Source organism: Elgaria multicarinata, chromosome 4 (genome assembly GCF_023053635.1).
Source record: "Elgaria multicarinata webbii isolate HBS135686 ecotype San Diego chromosome 4, rElgMul1.1.pri, whole genome shotgun sequence".
In the NCBI taxonomy this organism is placed as follows: domain Eukaryota; kingdom Metazoa; phylum Chordata; class Lepidosauria; order Squamata; family Anguidae; genus Elgaria; species Elgaria multicarinata.
Genome location: NC_086174.1, coordinates 146,060,049 through 146,074,639, shown reverse-complemented (window position 1 = coordinate 146,074,639; position 14,591 = coordinate 146,060,049). Strand labels below are relative to the sequence as shown.

At 40.7% G+C, this 14,591-nt stretch overlaps 2 protein-coding genes across 4 annotated transcripts in view; one reads left to right on the top strand and one right to left on the bottom strand.

Annotated features, from left to right (window-relative positions):
• The window catches only part of ISM1 (isthmin 1), a 325,195-nt gene that overhangs the window by 47,897 nt on the left and 262,707 nt on the right, over positions 1–14,591 (bottom strand). The gene's annotated exons all lie outside the window — the stretch shown is intronic.
• The window catches only part of ESF1 (ESF1 nucleolar pre-rRNA processing protein homolog), a 56,215-nt gene that overhangs the window by 10,514 nt on the left and 31,110 nt on the right, over positions 1–14,591 (top strand). For both annotated transcript variants that reach the window (XM_063125343.1, XM_063125342.1), the window contains exons 5-8: positions 186–286; positions 4,303–4,455; positions 11,717–11,831; positions 14,165–14,312. In XM_063125343.1, the coding sequence (XP_062981413.1) occupies positions 186–286; positions 4,303–4,455; positions 11,717–11,831; positions 14,165–14,312 (517 nt within the window). The remainder of the gene's footprint in view (positions 1–185; positions 287–4,302; positions 4,456–11,716; positions 11,832–14,164; positions 14,313–14,591) is intronic.

The following is a 14,591-nucleotide window of genomic DNA, read 5'->3' as shown; positions in this document are numbered from 1 at the left end:
AGCGAAACAAGAAAAAGCGAGTCTTCGGTGTTCTGTGACTTATTTAGCATGCTTTGTAGGTAGCGGTCTCTATTGTATAGTCATGGTGGTTTGGGTGACAGGGAAACGTCCTCTTTAAAACAAGCCTATGCTGCTTTCAAGTTACTTGATGCAATTGGGTTGTAACTTTTAAAAAATGTTTCTAGATTTATCCTTCAGAGTTTGGAAAAGAGAGAATAAAGGAAGAGGAGGTGAATGGCCCAGCAGAACTATTAAGCCTTCCCAAGGATGTCACAGAGAAGGATAGGTATTTAATATTTGTTAACTTTCTTTCCTACTGAAGCCACAATCCTGTACATGCTGATAGATATGCATAAACCTAACCTGTTCATTTTCTTAAGCTCAAAGGAGTCACCTTTCTATACATCCTTTCTTGTTCCCCAAGCATTAAGTGTCTATGTACATACGCTAAACTCAAAAAATGAAAATCTTGGAGAAGGTTGCAATCATGGTGAAATTTAAAATATAGTGACTGGGTTCAGACAACATAACGCACGCTCAGGGGTTGAGAATAAGTTGTCATTGAACCATGTGCTGTTGAAATGTGGGTTATCATGTTGTCTGAAATGAGCTACGCTAACAAACCATGGTTCAGACAACACAAGAACCTACATTTCAATTACAATCCACACTCAACACATACTCAACCAGTGTGGTGTAGTGGCTAAGGTGTTGGACTGGGTGTCGGGAGATCTGGGTTCTAGTCCCCACTCGGCCATGGAAACCCACTGGGTAACTTTGGGCCAGTCACAGACTCTCAGACCAACCTACCTCACAGGGTTGTTGTTGTGAGGATAAAATAGGAGGATTATGTAATAATTGAGTTCCTTGGCGGAAAAAAGGCAGGATATAAATGTAATAAATAAATAAAAATAATAAATAAACCTTGCTTGAGGGTTATTGTGTTATCTGAACCCAGACATAGACCTTGTTTGCGCGATCATCATGGCTTAAACAAACCATGGTGGCTTCTTGAGAGCTGCGGTGCATGCTGGTTGCAATCTACACAATCACTGCCATGCTGCGGATTGTGTTGTTCAAACCTGGAATGCATGGCTTTTTGGAGGGTTAAACAACCCTCATGTAGCCCATGGGCTGTTGTAGGGTGTACACGTGATGTTGCGGACACAAGCTTGCTACTGCATAATGTGTGAAATAACCCAGGAACATGTAATGACATTTGGTTGTATAACGAGTTTCCACCACTAGATGGAACCTTTTCCCATCAGTAGGTGATTATCACCAATTTGCTAGTATAGACGTATGTGATCAGTTTGATACTGAAAATCTGAGCGATGAAAATAGCGTGTTTAATTGTTAGCACTAGTACAACTTTATCTTTGTTTAGCAGCCTCTGTGCCTCAGAGAAGGCAAGTGCCATGGCCATTGCCCAGAGGGCCCTCCTTTTCAGATTGTAAACCCTCTGGGATAAGGACCTGACATCTCATTCTTTGTCAAGGGCATTGTATGTAAATAGTGCTAAATAACAATGCTGACAACTAATTGGAGAAAAATATTTATTTTTTGTTTATCCAATTTAAATTCCTCCTTTCCACTAAAATATTGTTAGTTGTTCAAGGCAGTTAATGATAAAATATGGGGTGGAGGATGTCAAATGTTATGATTAAAACACCAAAACACATCAATTAAAAACACATCCAATAAAACACAAACACGCATATCAGTAAAAAAGAAATAACAGCACCAACCAGATATAAAAATCTAGTTCAGTAGGAAATCAGTTGAAACGCCAAAAACCTGTCTGAAAAAAAAAATGTCTTTGCCTGCTGCTGAAAGTATAACAAAGCTAGAGCTAGCCTAGCCTCCTTTGGCAAAAAGTTCTAAAATCTAGGAGCAGCCACCAAAAAGGCCCTCTCTTGTGTCTCTTGTCATGTGTACCTCTGATAGTTGTGGGACCAAGAGAAACGCTTTTCCCAAGGATCTTAAAACTAGTGCAGGCTCAAATGGTAGAATGCAATCTATCAAATAAAATCTTTCCAGGAAAAGTTTGGAGATGTTAACTTCTTCAAAGAAATACAACTGGCTATGTCTGTGAACAGATCAGCAAAGTTGCCCTTAAAGTTCTCTTATAGAAGACAACTTTTGGTGGGAATGGTGCTACTGTTTATAGACTTTTAAAAACTTATTTTAGTCCAGATTTATGCTAGATGTCCTCTTTTGCACAGGCAGTTGTTCACTGGCTTTATACCTTTCTGCAGATCACCAGGAGGGTTTCATGAACTTCGTCCAAAATTCAATGGGTAGTATCTAATGTTAGTCCTACATAAAGTAGACCCATTGAAATAAATTGGACTTAAGTTAATCATAACTGTCTTAAGTTATGCTCCTTTCAATGGGTCTACTCTACTTAAAACTAACATTGGATACTACCCAAAGGATTTTCCTAATAGTTTAGTTGTCCGATGTAACTTTGAACTTGTATTTCTCAAGCAGTAGCTCCTGGTGCAAGCAGCTTTAGAAGAGAGAGTTTCAGAAGACAGCTCCGGCTATTGGGCGGTATAGAAATGTAATAAATAAATAAATGGATAAATAAATAGATATGGCTTTGGAAGTTGCAGTTCAAAGGAAAAATGTGGTGGGGGTAATCCCTCTGGCCGCATGTAAGCTCTTAGGTGTAGCTAAAGTAAGTCTTTATATCTTGGCTCATGACTCCTTCCTGGAGGATCTGTTCTCGTTCTCTCGGGTCTGTGCACCTGCAGATGAGCTGCCAGTATGGGACATATGCCTTGGTATCTAAGATATGAAAGTACCTTATAAGTTCTCCTCTAATTACTGCAATATGCGAAGTTACACCTATACTAGGCCCGCCATATAAACCCTTCTCAGGCCAAGCATCACCACTTGAAAAACAGAGGGAAGGTTAAATAAAACCTTTCCCCTAGCTATGAGGGAAACTGGTTAAATATAGGATCTGTTTTTAAATGTACTGTGGGTATATTCTGGTGTGGGTGTGTGGTAACTGTGAGGCAGGTAAATAATGCCAAGCTGACACATGGTAATTGGTAGCTAACAAAATAATAATAAGTTCATTGTCATGTTAAAAGCTTTAAATGAAAATATAATGCTTCCAATCCTGCCCAATCCAAACACACACACCAACCACCTCTCTCTCTCCACACCAATCCTAAATCCCTAGCAATTAATCTCCTTTCACTCATTATTATTATTATTATTATTTATTTATATAGCACCATCAATGTACATGGTGCTGTACAGAGTAAAACAGTAAATAGCAAGACCCTGCCGCATAGGCTTACAATCTAATAAAATCATAGTAAAACAATAAGGAGGGGAAGAGAATGCAAACAGGTACAGGGAAGGGTAAGCAGGCACAGGGTAGGGAAAAACTAACAGTAGAAAGTAACAGTAGAAGTCTGCACAACATCAAGTTTTAAAAGCTTTAGGAAAAAGAAAAGTTTTTAGCTGAGCTTTAAAAGCTGCGGTTGAACTTGTAGTTCTCAAATGTTCTGGAAGAGCGTTCCAGGCGTAAGGGGCAGCAGACGAAAATGGACGAAGCCGAGCAAGGGAAGTAGAGGCCCTTGGGCAGGCGAGAAACATGGCATCAGAGGAGCGAAGAGCACGAGCAGGGCAATAGTGTGAGATGAGAGAGGAGAGATAGGAAGGAGCTAGACCGTGAAAAGCTTTGAAGGTTAACAGGAGAAGTTTATATTGGATTCTGAAGTGAATTGGAAGCCAATGAAGAGATTTCAGAAGCGGAGTAACATGGTCGGAGCGGCGAGCCAAGAAGATGATCTTTGCGGCAGAGTGGTGAACAGAAACCAACGGACTGATGTGAGAAGAAGGAAGGCCAGAGAGAAACTCCACAAACAATTCCAATCTCTACTCCCAACTTCAACATAACCAACCTACTCCCCTCAGTCACTCTTTATATACTCCTTCCCCCACCCTACCTACCTATTACATCACAAACCACACCCACTCAGTTCTAACATTCCATACTTACCAGTCATGCTAAACTAGATATATACAAGATACTCAATTGTGGGGTAACGCCACATATATGCCTTGGTATCTAAGATATGAAAGTACCTTATAAGTTCTCTTCTCATTACTGCAACATCATGAGGGAAGGGAGTGTCTGTCATCTTTGGTCATTTTGATCATGGCATCTACTCTTAAATTTATAATACCTGATGTGTGGATAGTTAAAGAACTAGAGAGAAATATATATTGCTTCGTGGTGCCTTCGTTTCTCTAACGTTACTTTTCATTTTTTGATAGTATTTATAAGGAGAAACTGCGAGACTATCAGTTTAAACGACTGAGATATTTCTATGCAGTGGCCGAATGTGACTCTTCTGACACCGCCAGTAAAATCTATGAAGAGTGTGATGGACTGGAATTTGAAAGCAGTTGCTCTTTTGTGGACTTGAGGTACTGTGAATCTTTATTACTGCTTTTTAATGCTTGGTCTAATATTACTGAGTAAATGTTAGTAAACTTTCTCCTTATCAAGTTGATGCTAGATGGCAATCTGGGTTTATTCTGAGGATTCAAGTGTGAATTGAAGATATACTTGAAGCTTATGTAGAAGAATGCCATGCTGGGAAGGGTATAATTACAAAAAGAGTTCAGAGGCAAAAGTTGTATGGGGTGAGCAACTTGTGGTCCTCCAGATATTTTGGCCTGCAGCTCCCATCATCCCTTATCATTGACCATGCTGGTTTGGGCTGATGGGAGTTGTAGGCCAAAACATCTGGAAGACCATATATGTTGCCTAGTCCTGGCTTAGATGTTTCTGTTGCCTGAGAGTCTAAAGGGGAGATAGGAGGAGAGTGGCAGCAACCAAGACTGAGTTTCCACACTCCCATTTTCTAATTATGAGATCAGCAGGTCTGCTATAGTTTAATATTTGTATGAATGTGATAAAAATGCAACGAGCATTTTTCCATTTTCCGTGTTTATCTTTCTACTCCCACATTAACCATAATAGCTGCAAAAAAATTCTTACATTCAGATATATAACAACTTCACATTGGTCAGTCATAGAAGAGCCAGCAGTAAGATGGAACAAATGTTGCCTTGTATGATGACCTCACAATGTGCAAAAGGTAAACAGTAGCACCTGGATGACTCGTGCCCTAGTTCTAGCTTCCAATGACGTCCTTTCATTTGTGGAAGCGTTTTTCCTTAACCTGGCCGTTGCCTGTACGCACGCTGAAAATTTGCTCTAGAGGGTTGCAGGCTCTTCAGAACAACATAGAAGATGCTTCCATGAATGGAAGGATCACCATTGGATTCCACCCATTGTGTTGGCTGAGCCTGTGTTCTAAGCATGTTCACAGGAAACAAAACTTGAAAGTTCCAAGATGAGAGAGAAGGTACATGGAGGACAATATTGACACGATCAAAATGGAGGAGGTGTGGGAATTGCTGCAGAGATAGGAGAGACTGACAAGAACAGAGACCCTCAAAGCATGTGTCAGAGAGATAGATTCACTAACAAATTTCCAACCCCATGATCAAGAGGATTGAAAAGAACAGTAGTTCTGCTAACTGGTTAATTCTGCCATTAATGCCAGGGATAGGTAGCTATTGTTTCTTTGTTTGTTAAATTTATATCCCACCTTTCCTCTAAATCAGTGGTTTCCAAACTTTTTCAGGTCACCGCCCCCTTGGTTCCACAAACTCATGCCCATTACCCCCTACCCTACACTATAAAAATCATTATTCAGAATAGCGGTTTTCAACGACCCACTAACAAAGATAATAACAATAAAATTCAAAACAGTAACAATTAATTTAATATTTATTCAAAATCCAATTTCATTTTTTTAGTTTATTCAATTAAACATAATTGATGAACTTGATCCAGTGATATCATCTTTTCAAAGTCTGTTGGTCATTTAGCAAGTATATTAGATATCACATTTAGTAACTAGGGCAGATTTGATTTGATTTATTACATTTATATACCGCCCCATAGCCGAAGCTCTCTGGGCAGTAGAGTACCTCACTATTCTGTAAATTCTTAATGTGATGGATGGGCTTGATGAAGTGATACCAGTTTCCCAATGTCTGGTTTAAAGTCACTTAACATGAGTCTTAAATCACCACGTTTAGTAATCTGTATTGCAGCCGGCGTGGCGGGGCACACCAAGCAGGGTATGTCTCTTCATTAGCATTTTGGTGCTTTTGAAACATTTCAATTCACCATTAAAAGGACTCTTCTTAAACGGTATTAATACATGTGTGGATTCTTCCCCTATATGGCTTGGGACCAAACTACCTTCTCCCATAAAAATGTCCCTGGGTTTTAAGACCTGGAGAGGTGCTTCTCGGAAAAGACCACCTCGAGCACCCCCCTGCCACCCCCTTGCCTCTTAATGCCCCCCTATGCAATCCCACCACCCCCTTTGGGAACCACTGCTCTAAATGGTACTTAAGGCGGCTAACAGCAATAACATTTATTTATTTATTTATTTATTTATTTATCATACTTATACCCCGCTCCTCAGCCAAAAAAGGCTCTCGGAGCGGCTTACACTTAGCAAAAAAGACAGTCCCTGCCCTCAGGCTTACAATCTAATAAAGACATGACACACAAGGAAAAGGAGTCAAGGAGGGAGGGAGGGAGGAGAGAGAAAGAAAGAGGGGGAGAGAGAGAGAGAGTGTGTCCAGCAGGAGCAGGCCCCGATGTTACTTCTCCCTGCTCCTGTCCCCTCGGTCCTTCTTCTTCCCCACAGGGCCAAGATGGCAGTTTGCCCTGTGGGGGGGGGAAGAGTCCAACAGGAGCAGGCCCCGATGTTACTTCTGCCTGCTCCTGTCCCCTCGGTCCTTCTTCTTCCCCACAGGGCCAAGATGGCAGTTTGCCCTGTGGGGGGGGGAAGAGTCCAACAGGAGCAGGCCCCGATGTTACTTCTGCCTGCTCCTGTCCCCTCGGTCCTTCTTCTTCCCCACAGGGCCAAGATGGCAGTTTGCCCTGTGGGGGGGGGGAAGAGTCCAACAGGAGCAGGCCCCGATGTTACTTCTGCCTGCTCCTGTCCCCTCGGTCCCTCTTCTTCCCCACAGGGCCAAGATGGCAGTTTGCCCTGGGGGGGGGGGAAGAGTCCAACAGGAGCAGGCCCCGATGTTACTTCTGCCTGCTCCTGTCCCCTCGGTCCTTCTTCTTCCCCACAGGGCCAAGATGCATAAGATGCAATAATATTTGTATTATTGTACAATTGTCTTACAATACAAGGCATGTTTAGCCTTGAGAAGAGAAGATTGAAGGGAGACATGAGAGCACTCTTCAAGTACTTGAAAGGTTGTCACACAGAGGAAGGCCAGGATTTCTTCTTGATCCTCCCAGAGTACAGGCCACAGAATAATAGGCTCAAGTTACAGGAAGCCAGATTCTGGCTGAACATCAGGAAAAATTTCCTGACTGTTAGAGCAGTATGACAGTGAAACCAATTAGGGAGGTAGTGGGCTCTCACACACTAGAGACATTCAAGAGGCAGCTGGACAACCATTTTGTCAGGGATGCTTTAGGGTGGATCCCCCCTTCCAACTCTACTATTCTATGATTCTAATATTAAAAACATAAAAACAGGGCAGGTAAAATATCAACAAAACCAATAAAACTTATTATAGTTTTTAATCAATTTAATAAATTACAATAATTTACAGTGGCCATAACAGGTTAGCTTATGAGGCCAGAGGTCTGTCAGATTAAAAATGTAATTGCGTGTCAGAGGAACATCCTTAGAGAAGGGGCTCCTTTGGCAATGAGTTCTAGAGCCCAGGAGCAGCCACTAAGAAGGTCCTCTCAAGTTCCTGCCAAACACATTTCAGATGTTGGTGGGGCACAGTAAAGGTCATTTTCTGAAAATTTTAAACCCCCAAGGCCTGCAGAAGAGATGATACTCCAATAACTTTGAAAGAAGTGGTGTGTCCCACCACTATTTGAAATATGCTGTTCCTTGATTATTATTTTTCTGGGTTTCAACTTGTAATGTAATGTAGAAAGTGTTTCACAATCTTCACCCTGAGACCCACAACAGCTTTGTGAGGAAATTGATTCTTGTTTTACAGATGAACAAATATGGCAGCCTGAACCTATTCTTCCTCCCCTTGACCCACCAATCTGCTCTGGAGGGTTGGGGGGCCCTCTGGGTAAAATTTGGGGGGTGCAGGAGGAGGAGAGCAAGGAGATGTCCCATTGCATGCACATAAGTTCCCTTGCATGACGTTGGATATAGCCCAGGACCTCAGAGAAATAGTCAACTTGTCCATAGCATCCCAATACCTTGCCAAGATGGGGTTGAACGTAGAGTTCTCAAATCCAAATCAAACATTAAAGCAACTGGCACACACTAGCTCTCTCCCATCTTGCTTTAAAGTATGGATGATTGAGGGATGTTATCTTTGTGAATTCCGATATGAACTGACCTGATCTGCACATTGTGGATTAATGTGTGGATCTGAACTTATTCACATAGCGTATTTCTTCGATTGTAAGACGCCATCGATTGTAAGACGCACACTAATTTCAGTACCACCAGCAGGAAAAAACCCTAAGGCACACCCGCGATTCTAAGACGCACCCCATTTTTAGAGATGTTTATATGGGGAAAAAGTGTGAAGAACTAGGGTACCTGCTTTCGCATTTCCCAAATGTCCCAATGCAGTTCTCCACTTAAAAAACATATCAAAATATGTTGAGGGAAAATACCCTTATAAATGTGTGTTTTTATCTTTTTTACCTCCTGTACCGTGTTTAAAACTCTTCCAACTAAGTTATGCATTTGTCTACCCGCCACAAAACCACACTGATCATCTCCAATATAATTACCTATAAAAGTATTCATCCTCCTTGCCATTATAGCTGAAAAATATTTTGCGTCCTAATTTATTAATGAAATAGGTCTATAGGAATCTGGGACTGTTAAGTCCTTATCCGGCTTTGGAATTAATATAATTAATGATTGTTCCCACGATGGTGGTATCCTCTCTCCTTCTATTATTCCATTATATAGTTTCAATAATTTTGGTACCAACATTTTTTTTGAATGTTTTATAATATTCCGATCCCAACCCATCTAACCCGGGGGATTTACCCCCTTTCAATTTCTCAATAGCTTCCTCTATTTCCCTTTGAGATATATCCTTCTCCATTAATTCTTTATCCTCTTCTATTAGACCCTTCTTTATATGTTTATCTATATATCTCTACATCTTCATCTTTAGTGTATCCTTCTCTTTATATAATTCTTGATAAAATTCCTGAAATATCTTTATTTTCCGTTTCATGATGCTACATGGTTTTCCTAGTTTATCTTTCACTATCCCTATCGAGTTATTTGACTTTTCCTTTTGTGTGAGCCTCACTAGCATCTTTGAATTTTTATTGCTATTCTCAAAATACTCTCTTTTCATATAAATCAAATTCTTCTGTACTTCTTCTAAATTCTTGTTATCTTTCTTTTTTGCTTGTAATTCTATCAATATTTGTTTATTTCTGCTTTGCAAGTACTCTTTTTCTAGCTTCTTAATTCCTTCCTCTTAGTTTTTCTGTATTTTCTCTTGTTGCCTCCTTAAATTACACATTTCTCTAATACAGATCCCTCTAGTCACTGCCTTCATTGTATCCCACACAACTGATGGTGAACTTCCCCCATTCTCGTTAATTTCCCATATTTCCGACATTTCTTTCTGCATTTTTTCTACCACCTTATCATATTTTAAGATCCTAGTATTCATCTTCCATCTGTTCGCCTCTCTATAATCTCTTTTTACTTTAAAATCAAGGCTTACCAATGCATGATCCGTTACTTTAATTACCCCTAATTTCGTATTACATACCTTTGTTGCTAAAGCCTTTGAGACAAAAATATAATCTATCCTAGAGAAAGTTTTATGAACTGGAGAATAATCTGTGAACCCAGGCTCCCCCATCCTAGTTAATTGCCATCCATCAACATAATCCTTCTCTTTTATCATTTTATTTAAAATTGTAATATTTCTTATTTCAAACCTAGTAGGGTTAGACCTGTCTACTCTATTGTCCATAACCATATTAAAATCTCCAGCTAAAATAACATACCCTCTTTTAAATTCCTCTATTTCCCTAAATAATTCTTTAAAAAAATATTTTTGTCTCTCATTTGAGGCATATACATTAATTAAGGTATAATAATTACCTTCCAATTGCCCTTGTATCATAATGTATCTCCCTTTCTCATCCTTTTTACTCTTTTCTATATTAAATCCACTTTTCTTCGAAATTATTATAGCCACCCCATATATATTTTTAGGTCCCCGGGGACTTTTCATAGTAACTTGACCATTTTAAATGTATTTCATTCATACCTTCCTTAGCTTGATGCGTTTCCTGCAGAAAGATAAAGTCGGCCCCCTCTTTATTTAACAATTGCTCAATTCTCTTCCTTTTAACAACTGCCCCCAAACCTTTGACATTGAGTGTTGAGATCCGTATCTTCTTATCCATAATCTTTTTGCTTAATTTCTTTTAGATCCCTTGTGCACTCCCACATTATTAACAAAAACATAAATTTTAACATATAACAACATATAAACACTTTGTTAACTCCCCCTCCCCTTTTCCCCTTCAAACCCCCTCCCCTCCCCCCCCACTACTCCGTAGGTGGAACACCCCTGTCATGGCCAGCACCTTAAGGGGGGTGGGGAATGAAGCCCACAGTTCTGAGATGGCAAGCCTCCCACTCATTTTTTTATTTTTTATTATCTCCCTTATATTAAAGCTTTATTTCCCACTTGGGCCTGGGCCTTCTTCCTTTCCTTCTCCTTGCTGAGGTGACAAATCACTATCCACCCCCAGACTTCTCAGCAGCTCCATCCCCTGCTCAAGCGAAATTACTCTGTGCTGTTTTCCATCTCGCGTAAGTCTCAGGAACACCGGGTAGCCCCATGAATAAGCAGTGCCCACCCGCTTAAGTTTTGCTATGACCGGCTTCACACTTGTCCTCCAGACAAGAGTTTGCTGACAAAGATCATTGTAGATTTGGACTGGTGTTTCTTGAAACTTCAACATTGCTATTGGTCTCAGCTTTTTCATAAGTTGCTCCTTCTTGTAATAATTGCCAAATTTAACCAAAATGTCTCTTGGCATATCTCTTGATAAAGTGATACAGATCAGAAATAGATGCAGTTGGCCATCCCTACTTTTAAGCTATGTTTCCCACACAGGACCCATTCTGTGACTTGCATCTTTTGGGTGATGGAGGTCACCAGCTACCTCATCGCCTTTAAGGGGAATGGACAGGAACTGAACCTGGGACTTCTGTGTGTAAAGTGTGTGCTCTGCCACTGAGCAATGGCCATTTGTTTCATCTATCTATCAATATTTCTAGGCTGCTTTTAAGGGTAAAACCCTCTTAAGGGGGCAGCCCTCAGGGTTGTCCTCCAGATCCCCTGGTTCTGTCTACAGTAATAGGAACTCCCATTGTTTTTTCAGTGGAACTCCATTGCAGCTAGCAGGACTTTCCCTGTGCTAAGCCAAGGCTAACTCTTTCCTCTGTCATTCCCATTTCTCTTAACCGTGGGCTGAACGACAACTGTTTTTCTTACAGCTAATACTAATTAGAGAGAAGCCGGCCCTATCGCTTTTTGTTCCTTTGAAGTCTTGCAATATCTGGTTTAATAATAAATCATTTTCTTTTGGCTTTTTAAGATTTATTCCAGATGATGTGACATTTGATGATGAGCCAAAGGACGTGGCCTCAGAAGTGGACGGAGCTGCTTACAAACCAAAGTTCTTCACATCTGCTGCTGTGGCAACATCAAAGGTTTCTTAACAATGTTTTTGTAGCCCTTCAGAACTTGTTTAGTTTTTTGTGTTCTTAATTTGTAAATTATGTAAATACAACTGTGATCACGCTGTAGACAGAAGAGAGTGATCCATTTGTATTGATGCAGTTGTCAAAAGCCAGAAGTGCAGCCCTGATCCGTTATAGTCCTGGGGGCTTGTACCTTGGATTTCAGTGGGTTCATAACCTCACAACATGTGTGTGTTTGGCAGTGCTGACTGAGGGTAAACGTGCTTTAAAATACATTTTATATAGCTTTTTTGCTCTTTTGCTAGCTGCTCTTAAAATGCCTTTTAAATTTGTATACTACCCGAAAGACATTTGGACATTAGGCATTAACATGTTCCTGCACTTGAAAACAAAACAACTTAATCCCTTGTCATAAATGCTTGATTTAGAATGTATATTCTGCAGCTGTCTTCCCTAAACCATGCTTTGTAGATGCAAATAGTTTTTCAAAGGAGTCAAATAAATCTGTCAACTTAGGTTTCTTGTAAGTTCTGCATATATTTAAAATAAATTGTGCAATTGGAGAATGGGTCTTTATTAGCTATCCCGAAGTTTGCATTATGTTAAATTTTGTAAGCCACTGTAAACAAAAGGCCAGATGTGTATATTTTGAAACAAAGATGTTGGGTAGTTGGTGCTTCCTAAAAGGTTTATCCTAAAATAATTAATTAGTACGTTTGTATCATGCTGTTCACCTGAGGAGCTCAGGGTCTAAGCCTTCATGGCACACCTAATCTTGCTAAACTGGAAACACTTCACTGAGAATTGTCATCTCTTCATATACTTTTAATTTATGCAGTGCATGCCAATTGTATTTGGTTGTCAATTGTGTAGGTTGAGCAGAAACCAGAACATATATACCTAGCATTTATATAGCAATTGATATTTATATTAGCACTGCACAAAATTATTTTGTTGTAGGGATCATCACAATCTTGTAAAGTGGGTGAATATAATTATTTCCATATTGCAGATTGGGGTAAGGGGTTAAGAGTGAGAGATGGTTAAGAATTGCCTAAGGCCATCTAGTGAGTTTATTGCAGATGTGAGATTCGAACTGGGGACTACTTGATTTGAAGCTCAGACTGTCATCCCATGCACACTTACCTGGGTGTAAAGCCCCACTGAACAAAATGGATCTTATTTCTGTGTAAGAATGCATAGAATTGCACTGCCAGTTATTTAGCCACTACACCATACCAGCTCTTGAAGTATAATACTGGGCTGCCCTTTTGAATGGCTAGTGAAAACTAAATCTAGGACACATTCAGTACGACCTGATTTGCATGATCACAGTGGCTTGTTTAAGCTGCAGCATGTGCCAGGATGCCATTTGCCTAATTACCCACCCCAGCGTGGCTTGTTGTATTGGCCAAACCCAGGCAGCATGACTTGATATAACCCTCAAATAACCCAGCAAGAGCCCATGGGCTTAAAGAAGGTGAGGTGATGGTAGGAACCAGGCCATTGAGATGCTGTGGGCAAACCGGTCCATCCGTTAGAGTGGTATCCTCGTAACCTGCTCCATCTCCAAAGGCTGCTTCTCTCCTATCCTATTGGCTTTCCAGCCTTAGCTGTTGTGCTGTTACAATTGTAGCTCAGACATTCAGAAGTCTCAACAAGGGAGGGCCCATAGCTCAGTGTGGTAGAGCACCTGCTTCACATGTAGAACTTCCCAGGTTCAATCTACGGCTTCTCCAGGTAGGGCAAGGAAAGAAGCCTAGCTGAAACCCTCAATAGCTGCTGCCAGTCAGTGTCGACAATACTGGGGTAGACAGCTTCCTGTGTTCCTATGACAAGGCTCAGCTAGAGGAGATGAGAGAATACGTGCCTTCCTATTGACCGTCCTCCCCATCACCAGCTTTAGCTGCTGTGTTCCTGCAGAGGCTCGAGCTGCAGCAACATCCCAACAAGGCAAGTGGGGCACACCCTGGCACACCTCCCTTTTCAGATTTATACTCTTCAGGTGTGTTAGAGTGCAACTCCCATCATCCCCAGCCAGCACAACATTCACTAGAAGCCTCCACGTGAGCTTTTCACTGCTATAAAACTGTGCAAGTGCCGGGGGATGGGGCAATTCTGAATTCCGTTCCAGTGCAGTAAAAGCTGCTGGCAGCTGTGGATTATGGTTCCGGGGACAAATTTTGAGTCTCTTATGGCCCAGAATTAGTCTTGGCTTTGGTTAGTTGGTCTGTTTGTTCCAGCTGCAACAAAGGAGAGTGCACACAGCTTTAATTATATGTGATTTTTAAATGCATATCTACAGTGTAAGATGTAATGTGTCCATTTTGTTCGACCCTAAGGTAGACATTACGTGGGATGAGACGGATCATGAAAGAGTGACTTCCCTGAGCAAAACTTTTAAAAAAGATGAACTTCTGGACATGGACTTCCAAGCTTACTTGGCTTCATCAAGTGAGGAAGAGGAGGAGGGGAGAGAAGAAGAACAAGGTACTTCTAACCATTAAGGGTCTGTGTAAAGAGTTCAGGATTTAAAAGCAATTTTGTATAAAGGTTTTCAAAGTCAACCCCCCCCCCTCTGCTTTTCCTTTTAAAAGAAAAACTAAAAGGGAAATTGTAATCTTTCTTTAGTACAGTATATCAAGTCTGTTAATATTATTTTTAAATTCCTCTTTGTAATTAAATGGCTATCCAGCTGTGTGTGGGGGAGAAAGAACTTGAAGTAATTTCAAACCAACAAACCAGGCCTGGTTCAGATGTAATGGAAAA